This window comes from Prionailurus bengalensis, chromosome E3, assembly GCF_016509475.1.
Source record: "Prionailurus bengalensis isolate Pbe53 chromosome E3, Fcat_Pben_1.1_paternal_pri, whole genome shotgun sequence".
Classification (NCBI taxonomy): domain Eukaryota; kingdom Metazoa; phylum Chordata; class Mammalia; order Carnivora; family Felidae; genus Prionailurus; species Prionailurus bengalensis.
In genome coordinates, this window is record NC_057357.1 from 5,782,375 (window position 1) to 5,795,024 (window position 12,650).

The window sequence follows — 12,650 nt, forward strand, 5'->3', positions numbered from 1 at the left end:
CATGAATGCTTAAGTCATGGGTCTTACATTTCTGTTCATTCACCAGTGTCATCCCATAGTCTACTGTGAGAGTGGTCCAAGCAGAGACTGGCAAGGAAGGCTGGAGTAACTCTTGAAAGGCCTTGTAAGCCATGCAGAGGAGTCTGAATTTTGTTCTAAATGCATTGGAAGGGCTGACCCGTCATAAGACCCAACTGGCCCTCCTGCTTTCATCTTCAATTAACTACTTTCATTTTGAGAAATATCTTTTGGCCTGGTACTGGGCCTTAGTAGAGACTGAATGCTTAAGTATGGGCCATCACATTACCATGTAACCTAAGCTGCTTTTCATGAAATGGGTGTTACCTGACCCACTAAGCCACAAAGTTGGGTGTGTGCAGAAGCACTCCATCATCAAATGGAAGATCATGCCCAAGTAGGCCCTGAATGTACAGATTCCATGAAGAAATGGCTCGAATGCCCATGGCTTCCACTTTTGCTATAATACCTTCTCTCTGCAAGCCTGCATGTATGGCTTCATGGGGGGAGTTCTCTATGGCCAGAGCTTACACAGAGAGAGGGAAGACTTGGCCTTTGTTTATAGATGGTTCTGCACAATAGGCAAAGCGGACAGCTGCAGCACCTTGAATCTAGTTGAATCATAGTAACAGTTTTATAATACTCATTTGCATATGTAATATGTTTATTTCCCTATTGATGTAATAAATAAGGGAGTCCAAAAGGAATCCAGCCCCAGAGGAATCTCTTTTGGGGGTGACCAAAAGTGTTCTAAAATCAGATAGCGTTGGGGCACCTGGGTGGCTCAGTCCATTGAGAGTCTTACTCTTAATTTCGGCTCAGGCCATGATTTCACGGTTTGTGAGATTGAGCCCCGTGTCTGGCTGTGTGCTGAAAGCACAGAGCATTCTTGGGATTCTCCCTCTCCCTCTCTCCTTCTGCCCCTCCCCTGCTGGTGCTCTCTCTCTCTCTCTCTCTCTCTCTCTCTCTCTCAAAATAAATAAATAAATAAACATTAAAAAAAATATCAGATAGTGGTGATGGTGGCCCAACTCTGCGTATCTAAAAACCAGTAATTTGTACATTTGAAAATAATTTTAGAATGAGTTTTATGGTGTATAAATCATCTCAATAAAGCTGTCATAAAAACATAGATAGCAATGAAAGATGACGTGGGAAAAAAATCCTGGCCCCAGATACAGCAGGTTGTGTGGCCTTAGGTGAGGTATTTATTTGAAAAGCTCTCTTTGCCTCTATGTTTGCAACTATAAAATAGGATAATTACAGCACTTAGCTTGTAAATTTGTAATGAGGATTGAGTGAGTTAATATTTGTGAAAGCACAGAACAGGGTGAAGGAATGGAATTGACACAGTCCTCAGTAAACATTGCAATTATTATTATTATTATTATTATTATTATTATTTTAATGTTCATTTATTTTTGAGAGGGAGAGAGATAGAGGATGAGTGGGCAAGGAGTAGAGAGAGAGGGAGACACAGAATCTGAAGCAGGCTCCAGGGTCTGAGCTGTCAGCACAGAGCCCGACGCGGGGCTCGAACTCACGGACCGTGAGATCATGACCTGAGCTGAAGTCGGATGCTAAACCAGCTGGGGCTCGAACTCATGAACCGTAATATCATGACCTGAGCCGAAGCTGAATGCTTAACCGACTGAACCACCTAAGCACCCCTGCAATTATTATTTTGTTACTACCATCAAAAAACCTCTGCGACCTATGCTGTGTTGTTTTCAATGTTCATGAGAAGACATATAGACATACATATATTTACGTATCCTTGGGCACATCTGGAAGTGCCTAAAGAAAACCTCAATGGAGATTAAATTACTGGATCTTGGGTATGCGTCATTTGACTTTACTCAATATCACTAAATAGCTCTTTAGTGATGTATGATAGCTCCTTTTCCTCCACATCCCCAACCACACTTGGTATGAAAGACTAATTTTGCAAAAATGACACTTTGAAATGATATTTCATTGTTTAATTTGCCTTTACCTGCCCCTGGTGAAAGTTGTGTGTCTTTTTCTATGTTTATTGGCAATTTGGGTTCCTGTCCAGTTAATTGCATATTTAATATTGCATGTTCATATGCTATATCATGTTTCTATTTTTTAATTTATAGGCAGCCCAGATATATTCTGGACACGGAATAAAGGTTGACCCTCATGTTTTAGATATGGACAAATGGGTGGATTGTGTGCTACCTAAATGAATGAAGAGAGGTAGTGGGAAACACATTTTAGGAGAAATATCAAGAGTTTGCTTTCAGAAATTTTGAGATGCTTTCGAGTCGTCCAAGAGAAAAAGTCTGTGCTGCAGAGATACATTTGGGAGTTGTCAGCCCACAGATAGTATGCAAAGTGATAGCAATGCATGTGGTTATCTCCTGAGAGAATGTGGAGTGACATGACAAGAGCAGAATTATGCTTTTGGAGGGGAGAGTCTAGAAACTGATACTGAGATCGAGGGCTAGTAAGATAGAGAAGAACTCGAATTTTTCTAGAAAAACTAGATATCATGGAAGATAAGAGAGGAATGTGCTCCTGCCTAACCCCCCATTTTTGTAATGGCTGCATCAGGTTTCATTGCAAGGGTGTATCATAACTGCTCTTCTTCTTGGAATTTGGATTTATTCCAGTGCTTTTCTATTATAAACTACACTTTGATGAACACTCTTATAGATTTATCTTTTTTCACCACTCTGATTATTTCCTTTGTATATACTCCTGCATGTAGGTTTAAGAGTATGCCTATTTAAAACTTTTCACTTTAAGTTGAACATGGTCTTCTAGAAATGTTGCTTTCATTTATATTCCTACCTGAATGGGTTTGCTGTTTTCTCCATTCTGGTGGTGGTGGAAAGTGGCAAGAACTCATTATTGCATACCAACTTTTTGATTGGTTGTAAAGTGTGCCATTGTAAGTGACTCAGTCAATTACACTGTCTTCTAGTCTATAACTAGTGTTGCGATTATTAAAGTTTAGCTGGATCATTTTGCTCATTTTTAACCTGTTCCTTAGAATAAATTTCTGAAAGCAGAATTGATGAGTCTAAAGTATTTGTATTTTTAAATTTGTGGATACATGTAGATAAATCAACAGGGCATGGAAAGAGGCATCCCTAATCTTTGGTGGGAGTTATTTGGAGAACCATATCCAAATTGCTTCTATCAGGTTGAATGCATCCTGTATGACTTTGTAAGAAAACTGTGCTCAAAATTCTTAAGCAATACCACTTTTACACATTGCACTGGGGTTGAGACTCAAAATCTGAAAGGCGTTTTATTCCAACTGTATAATCTGATCTGAGAGCCAAAAACAAAAATTATTTTCAGCAGCATTGTGTTGGCAACCAAGTCATCAGAGACATCTCCAGAGGGCAGAGGATTTTTGAAGCTAAAAGCTTCAAATCACAGTCAATGCAGTGTGGCCATGGGATCACTTGGAAAAGGCAGCCTCAGGTTTGAAAGTATTTCCGTTGAAAGTTCAGTCTCAAAAGCAGCGAAATTTTTGCTAGGTTGGGTTCAGTTTGGGATTTCCCTTTTTTGTTGTTGGTCTAACGGTTGACCAAAATAGGTTCAGTTCTTGTTGAGATAGGTCTTGTAGATGCTTTTGATTTTTTTTTTTTAAACACATGGCAAATAGTATTGCATCCGCATTAAGTATGTATTTGGATTAGAATCTGCAGACACAGGATTCTTACACTAGCATCCGAGTCTTGGCGTGAGATGTCAACACCCTGACTTGTGTGCGGGTACTAAGGTCTCCAGGGCGGCCGGGAACACAGGTGGAGGACCCCGGCGTAGCGAGCACCCAGCACCCACAACCTAAGGACCTCCGCGCGAGGACCAGCCCACTAGGGCGCCTGCGCCAGACCAGCCCATCCTTCTCCCTCAGGAAAAGGGGAAGGGCGGAGCCTGAGGTAGGACCCGCCCGCGCTGGCGGCGCGCGGGAGGCCGGGGCGGGTCTTCCGTCTGGCGAGTGGCTGCTTCCGGATCCGGTGGCGGAGGCTGGTGCGGAGTGAGGCGGTGTGGTGCTAGCTGGCTGGCGGGCGGGCTGGGCAGCTGCCCGCGCGCTGCGGGCGATGCTGGGAGGCGGCTCCGGGGCCCGGGAGCGCGAGGCGGAGGGCGACGGGGCGGAGGCTGTTCCTGCGCCGCCTGCCATTGAGTTCCCGGCCGACGGCTCGGACCCCAAGTATGATGGTGAGCGACCCGGAATGCTGCGGCGGCCCTCTTCTTGCACCCATCCACCTTCATTCCCGAGCGGGCAGGGCTGCTGCGAGCAGCCCCGAGCTTCGCCGCAGCCCTGGGGCGAATTCGGCTGGACCCCGGCCCAGCGACGGGGGGCGGCGGGCGGGCGGCATGGGTAAGGTAAACATTTATTGAAACGAGCGTCCGCGACCCACTGGTTTGTTTACGTTTCTGTTCCGTGGTTTCCTCTTTGCGGACTCGAAGTCTTTGGTAAGGCTTCGCTCAGGCTGCTTTCCAGCTCTCGAGCCCTGTGGTTTGGTCAGACGTTGAGAGTGAGCTTTGTAAACTACTAGACGGAGATTTTGCGGACCTTATACGCTTAACAGTTTGGGTTAAGCGTTTTAATTTGTAGTTTGTCACTGATAGGGGAGCTGAAGACTTATAGTGGGGCCGTATGGAAATCACTCTATTCGGTTTAAAGAAAAACAATGCCTCCAGGTTTTTGGGGGGTGAAGGACCTTTGGTTACTAGGAGATACAGGGTTAAGCCAGGCAAGTTATGTTATAGTGAGAGGTACTTAAAACATTGACTCTAACCACTTCAAAGTATCCACTATTTTATTGAAAGTTCTTAGGGTCTTTAATTACTACCAGTTGTTTTGGCAGTTTTTTAAAATTAAATTGTGCTATCAGGAATGAGTACATTGATTCAGGGAGGTTTTAGTTTACGGTAGTTAGGATGATTACAGGGAATACATGCTCAGTTTAAGCATGAAGCAAGTATTAACATGTTGCAGTGGATTTGAAGGTGCAAGTCAAGTTGAAAAGATTCATTTGTTTCTAAAGTCCTTCGAACTTCACCCAAATACTGTCTATAATTCTTGACCCTAATGGGAGACAAAAGCAGACTGCGGTGGTAATTTTAGTAGGTCCTTGACAGAGTAGTTTTAAGAGAACTATATTTTAATGAACCGATTTTTTCACATGAAACCTGGTCTACTAAGGCAGCACAGTATTAGGTGAAGTGTTATGTCAGAGGAAAAGTCCCAGCTGTAAACATGCAAGTCTGTGTTATCTGTAATATTTCGATAAGGTTTTCTGCAAAGGAGAGATTATTTTTGAAGGGAGTGATCTTAGATAAGCTTTGGAAAACTTCTACTAGGTTACTAACAGTACTGTTGTGTTTACATATTGCCTTTTCTTCTAAAGAGGCCCAGAATATCCAGACATGATTTATCATTTTATGTGAAAAGTAAGGTCTATGGAAAATAGTTTCATTTTTTAGTAGACTTAGAAACAGAACTGTTACAGAATTTCTTGAAGGTCGTCTATATGATGTGAGGTGGTCACTCTGCCAGTTGATGGTAGAGTCAGAAAATTCAGAACCTAGATGTAACTCTATAACCTGTGTTCTTCAGCCGTCTGTTATGTGGGGACCAACTTTGATCAGTTACTGCATGCCCCCCCCCCCCCCACTCCCCTGCCCCAGCATGCCCTAGAAGGAGAGCAACAGTAAGCCCATTGTCAGACTCACTGGTTTTCTTCTTTCATCTGACACAAGTTTTCCAGAATTTTTGGCTCAGATTAATCCTCCAGGTTCCTCCTTCATTTAATAATGGACCATTTATTAAGATCATACTTGTCTGAGGAGCCTGAAGTAGGTGATCCTTTTTTCTGTTTGTCTACTCACCTCCTACTTGGCAGAATTCTAGAACTCTAATTCACCTAGGAGCTCATACTATTTCTTATTCTTTTTTATAAGAGGACCCGACCTCATCTTTCCTATTACCCACTTAGATCTTCCTCTTCTACTTAACCAGGGTTGAAGCGGGAAGCATTCAGTGTCAGCCTTCATTGCCTTTCAGTTTTACTCCTTCCTGCGTCTGAGTATTTGTCCACTGGTCTTTTTTATAGTTGCTATTTTCTTGATTTAGTTCATTTGACTCCACTGATCAGTCATTTTTTTTTTTTTTTTTTTTTTTTTGCTTTTTTCTTATTAAAAAGTAGAACTTGGGGCACCTGGGTGGCTCAGTTGGTTGAGCGTCTGACTTTGGCTCAGGTCGTGATCTCGTGGCTCATGAGTTTGAGCCCCGCGTAGGGCTCTGTGCTGACAGCTCAGAGCTTGGATCCTGCTTTGGATTCTGTGTCTACCTCCCTCTCTGCCCCTCCTCCGCTCACGTTCTCTCTCTGTCTCTCAAAAATGAATAAATGTTAAAAAAAAAAAGTAGAATTTAATTATTGTAGAAAATAGGAAAGTATGAGTATAGAGAAGCAGAAAACTCTCCTAACCATCATTTCACCATTGTTGACAATTTGGTATATTAAAAAAAATTTTTTTTTCACATTACAGTGTGTTTTAAAATTATAGAAAAACCTAAAGAAGAAAATTTAAAAACCACAATCTGATCACCCAGAGATTACTGTTTACATTTTGGCAAAGCTAGAGACAATTTATTCGATGACTTACATTTAAAACTATTGTTGGTCGGCACCTGGGTGGCTCAGTTGGTTTATTGTCCAACTCCTGATTTCGGCTCAGGTCATGATCACAAGGTTCTGTGTCAAGCTCTGCGCTGAGCACGGAGCCTACCTAAGATTTCTCTCCCTCTGCCCCTCTCTTGTGTGCATGCGCTGTCTCTTTCTCTCTCAAAAAGTATTGTCAAAGATCTCATGAACGGGTTAAAGATTTCTGAGTTTGTCCAAATAGATAAACATTTAGAGAAATAATTCAGAAAAATTTAAGGAAATCAAGGAAAAAGGAGAAAGTCATCTGTACTCTCATCCCAGAGAACTCACTGCTAACAATTTAGTGTGTTTGTTTGCAAGTATTAATGAGGGCTGCTGTAAGCCAGGTGGATTCCTAGATACCAAGATCCTAGATACTAAGGATCAAACAGGCAGACTGTAAAACAGCGTGTTCACTGTAATTTCATTTCTTGTACAAATTCTATTGATGTATGGTTGAAAACAGAAGGGGCAGAGATTTTGTCTGTTTTGTTCTTTCTGTTGTATATATATATTTATATAGCTATGAAATAAATGCATTTTTATTTTTTTTTAATTTTTAATGTTTATTTCTGAGAGACAGAGCATGACTGGGGAGGGGCAGAGAGAGAGGGACACACAGAATCCAAAGTGGGCTCCAGGCTCTGAGCTGTCAGCACAGAGCCCGATGTGAGGCTCGAACTCACAAACTGTGAGATCACGACCTGAGCCGAAGTCGGTCGCTCAACCGACTGAGCTACCCAGGCGTCCCGAAATAAATGCATTTTTAAATTATGATCATAGTATGGTAAACCTTTTACATTCTGCTTTTTATCTTTTTTTTTTTTTTTTTTTTTTTTAATGCTTATTTCTTAGAGCAGGGAAAGGGCAGAGAGTGGGAGGGAGAGAATCCCAACCAGGCTCCCTGCTGTCAGCATGGAGCCCGACTCTGGGTGCGATCTCACCAACCGTGACATCATGACCTGAGCCGAAATCAAGAGTCGGACGCTTAACCGACTGAGCCACCCAGGTGCCCACAAAAGTCTTTATTGATACCTGATTATTTCCTTAGACTACATGTACAGAAGTAGGATTTGTTGGGTTAAAGAAATAGGTTAAAAAAAAAAAAAGTTTTCATACATTTTGATAAAATGATGACCAGAGAGGTTGTGTTGGTTCCTATGGAGCTATCTTGTCTCACCTTCATTAGTATTAGTGTTTTATAGCTTGCCTCTTTGACTGGGTAATGAACTAGTCATGATTATCTTTTTATACACCATCGTTTCCAACAGCTGCATAATATTGTTATATATATATAACTTACCTAGCAGGTTTTCAGTATTCTAAACAGTGGTATGCTAAACATCTTATATATTTGTTGTGCCTTGTTTACTTATTTTCTTGGTGGATGTTTCCAAAAACTAGAAGCGTGAGGCCAAATGTTTGCACATTTTGAATTCTGTATTTATTGCCAGAAGTTGCAAGCACTTTTACCCCCTTGTGATTGAAAGTATTTGCTTTTCTGTATCCATAACAATACCATGCTTTAAGTTTTTTTTAATGTTTGTTTATTTTTGAGAGAGAGAGAGAGCGAGCAAGCGAGCACAAGTGGGGGAGGGTCAGAGAGAGAGTGAGACACAGAATCTGAAGCAGGCTTTCGGGTCTGAGCTGTCAGCACAGAGCCTGACGCAGGGCTCTAACTCACAAACTGCGAGATCATGACCTGAGCCGAAGTTGGACGCTTAACCGACTGAGCCGCCCAGGCGCCTCTTCAGACTTTAAAAATAGTTACCAATCTGATGGCAAATTCTGGTACCATAGTTATTTTAATATGTATGTCATTAGTTACTAGTTAGCTTAAACCTATTTGAATTTTATCCGTGCTTCATTTTCTTGTTGGCTTATAAGAGCTTTATATAAATTTATTATCTTTTCTTTTTCTTGTCATCTATAGGACAGATCTGTGTATTGTATCTGAATGTGTTATTCAAGTTTTAACTTTAAGATGTCTTTACATAGAGAAGTTTTTACATGGGCACATTTTTCATTCTTTTCCCGCCCCCATACTTGGTTAAGTTTTCTTTTAAAACGAATAGCACATCTGTGTATGCCGCAGGTGTTCTTTTGGTCTCCTTACAAGTCAGAGAGGAGATTGGTGATGAAGTCAGGATTTGGACACTGACTTCTCGAGGACCTTAATAGATTATAGAGGAGGGCAGAATAGAATATTTGAAATGGGGAGGATTTTTAGCAGGTGTAGGATGCACGGTCTCTTTCTGCAGGGCATTTCCAATTGAATGGGTCCACAGCTCTTGAGGGTTTGAGAGGTCTCATCTCTTCTCTAACGGCCCCTCTTAGAGTTTTCACTCCCATTAACGCCTCCATCCTCCTTTTCCTGGTGTTGTATAGTTGGTCAATCCATTTCTTTCTTGACATTTCTGGGACCTGTTCTTTCCTCCGTGTTTTTTCTTTCATTTACTCCTTTACTGGGCTCTTGACTGTTGCACGCCCCTTCCCATCTACATATCGCGTGTTTCCAGAGCAGTTTCCTCAAACATTTTTCCTTCTGACTGCTTTTGGCCTGTTCAGTAACATATTAAATAAAGAGTAAGTGAGAACTTACAACCCTCAACTTCAAGTGCCAACTCGTTCATCTGCTTGGTCTTGTGTAGTGGAAAGAGGATGGGCTTTGGGCCCCTGGGTGGCTCAGTCGGTTGAGCGTCCGACTCTTGGTTTCGGCTCAAGGTCATGATCTCACAGTTGGTGAATTCGAGCTCCGTGTTGGGCTCTGTGCTGAGACCATGGAGCCTGCTTGGGATTTTCTCTCTCTCTCTCTCTCTCTCTCTCTCTCTCTCTCTCTGCCCCTCACCTTCTCACTCGCTATCTCTCAAAATAAAGGAACTTTAAAAAAAAAGAAAAGGGAAAGAGGATGGGCTTGGGAGTTATTCTGACCTGTCTGCTTAACCTTCCTTAACCTCTGAGATCTGTAAAGTGAGAACGGTAACACTTCCCTCCCACTGTTTTGTGAGGATTGAATGAGCTTGTGCACATGAAACACCTGGTGTAGACAAAGTGCATGCCCCAGGTGGTTTCTGTCCTTTCTCCCTTGCCCTCTTTCTGCTGCCCAACTCCCTTCTTTATGCCTAGGCCTCGGCTGTCGTCTCGAAGGAAAGAAGCCATCTCATTCCCTCTCGTTTGCTTGAGTGTTGAGTTATTCACCTACCTATTTCTGCCTTTGCACACCTCATTACTACCAAACTCCCCACCCCCCGCCCCCCCACCCCCAACCCCCCAATGGCATCCTTCTGCTAGTCTTCCAACATCCAGAATTCAACTCAAAACTCAGTTCCGGTAAGTCTGTCTTGATTAACCCCACTGGGCATAACTATTGTTTTGTGTTTTATTTCCTTAAATGTAAATAGTTTGTGTTGCATTAATTAGATTCTGCTCTTTTGTCATTATGAGATATGTGTACTGTTAACATTTTTTCCTCTTTTAATTTTTAGAATCTGATGTCCCAGCAGAACTCCAAGTGTTAAAAGGACCCCTACAACAGCCGACTTTCCCTTTTGCGGTTGCAAACCAACTGTTGCTTGTTTCTTTGCTGGAACACTTGAGCCATGTGCATGAACCAAACCCTCTTCGTTCAAGACAGGTGTTTAAATGTTAGTAAATCTTGCTAAATAAGCCTTGCAGAAATACTATGTTGTTTGATGTTGTGGGTCTGAGAAGCAGCTGGTATATAAACATTTGAAATAGGTATTAATAGTTTCTATTTCTTGAATGTATTTTATATTCTTCTTTGGGTAATTGCTAATGAATATTGTCATTGAGGAGCCCAAAAGATTAATGACCGTATGATCGTGTGTATTTAAACAAATGAAAGATAGTTTTTTTGTTTCTATAACATGTTCCTTCATATAATTTTTGAAGATCTGTCATGGTTTGGTGGGTGAGCAGGTAAATGAAAATCACAGCTACTCATTCTGAAGTAGTTCTTAACCAGAGCCCTGGAAGAGCTGCATGCCGTGTTGTTGAACAGGAAACTGTTTTCCTCTACGTGCTGGATACTTCTGACACCCAGTGTGTGGGTATTTTCCTGTGCTGACCAGTTCTCTGAAACCAGCTGGGTGTCCTACCATTCAATTCAGTTCTGATACTACTTGGAGTTATTGTCAGTTCCCACAGGTTAAGGTCTCAGTCCCAGACTGCCTTCATTTTGGATGCCAGTTGGCAAGTAGTGGGTCCCCAGTGTCCTCAGGTTACCCATACTTGTGTCCAACTTGGCTATAAATTGTTCACTATAAAGGGTCGACCTCTGAGGTTTGATAATTTGCTATAATGGCTCACAGTAGTCGGGGAGACACTTCTGCTTACTGGTTGATTATACAGTAGAGGGTATGATAACAATACAGGTGAACAGCCAGATGAAGAGGCACATAGGATGAGGACCGGTAGGATCCAGCGTATGGGAGCTTCTTTCTCCATGGAGATGGGGTGCATCACTCTGCTGGTAGGTGGATGTGTTCACCCAGAAGCTCCCTGGATCCTGTACCTGAGGGATTTTTATGGCGGCTTCATCATGATGGCATGATCAATGAACTCAATCTCCTGCTCTTCTCTCCCTGGAGCATGGAGGGGTGGAGCTGAAAGTTCCAAGCCTCTAATCGTGGCTTGGTGTTTGTGGTGACCATTCCCCATTTGAAGCTCTCTGGGGGACCCTCAGTCGTCTCGTCAGCGTAACAGAGACACTCATCACTCTGGAGATTCCAAGGGTGTTAGAAGCTCTTGTGTCAGGAACTGAGGTCGAAGACCAAATATTAGAACAAAAGATGCTCCTCGCCCGCTCAGCACTTGGGAAATCACAAGAATTTTAGGAGCTGTGTGAATTTTAGGACATAAGACCAAGCATGTTTCTTATTATACCACAGTGGTTGAAATGTTTATTTTTATTGCTGCCATAGGTTATGTGTATGAGAAACTTGAGCCCCCCCCCCCAAAAAAAAATAAAAATAAAAAAAGAAACTTGAGCTCAGAAGTGAGCAGAATTACGGGTTATGATGTTTCTGGTCCAGCTCATTGAGAGCATTGTGGCCTCTTTAATAGCTCCAACCAGCCACAAATTCTGAGGATCTTTTCTACCGAAAAAGTCTAAGTCTTGTTTAGTGTTAGGAATCCTCAGACTTACAGATACCTTTATGCCGTCTTAGAATGGAATGTTCTTAGTTAAAGGCAGATTATTATTTTGATGAGCTCGGTGGGACATGAAAAATGTACGCATGTACACTTATTTTTTTGAATGAGTGGTGGGGAGGTGGGTTGTACAAAAGCACGTGTTCTGTAGGCTCTGGAACATTGGTAGCTGGGGATTACTGTATTGAGCTCATTGAACAGAAAAGCAGGTTATAACCACCTTTAAGTAGTAATATTCTTCCTAATTAAAGCAAATCTGAATCTTGCTGATTTTAAGATAGTTTTGAATTCCTTTTTAGGTGACTGAACTTTTATTTTTATTTATTTATTATTTATATATTTTTAAATGTTTATTTTTGAGACAGAGAGAGACAGAGCATGAGTGGGGGAGGGGGAGAGAGAGAGAGAGAGAGAGAGAGAGAGAGAGAGAGAGAGAGAGAGAGAGAGAGGGAGACACAGGATCCGAAGCAGGCTCCAGGCTCCGAGCCGTCAGCACAGAGCCTGATGTGGGGCTTGAACTCACAAACCGTGAGATCATGACCTGAGCCGAAGTCGGACGCTTAACCGACTGAGCCACCCAGGCACCCTCACTTCCCCACGTGACTGAACTTTTAAATAAAATATATTTAAAATGTTTTTGATGTTATTCAGTTAGTTAATATAATGAAATTACCCATATAGAAAGAATATTCTCTATGGGGTGTGTGTGTGTGTGTGTGTGTTTATGAAAAAATAAAAGCCAAGCACTTCTGTAGAAACTTCTTT

The 12,650-nt window shown here is 42.1% G+C and overlaps 1 protein-coding gene across 3 annotated transcripts in view; it reads left to right on the forward strand.

The window, feature by feature from the left end:
• The first annotated feature begins 3,973 nt into the window (after positions 1–3,973).
• EIF2AK1 (eukaryotic translation initiation factor 2 alpha kinase 1) overlaps positions 3,974–12,650 on the forward strand; it is a 30,972-nt gene continuing 22,295 nt past the window's right edge. Inside the window, exons 1-2 of one of the 3 annotated variants that reach the window (XM_043559651.1) lie at positions 3,974–4,221; positions 10,199–10,357. In XM_043559651.1, coding sequence (XP_043415586.1) covers positions 4,104–4,221; positions 10,199–10,357 — 277 coding nt within the window. In that variant the 5' untranslated portion in view covers positions 3,974–4,103. Of the gene's footprint in view, positions 4,222–10,198; positions 10,358–12,650 lie in introns of those variants that run through there. The other 2 variants (XM_043559654.1, XM_043559652.1) reach the window with 2 other exon arrangements.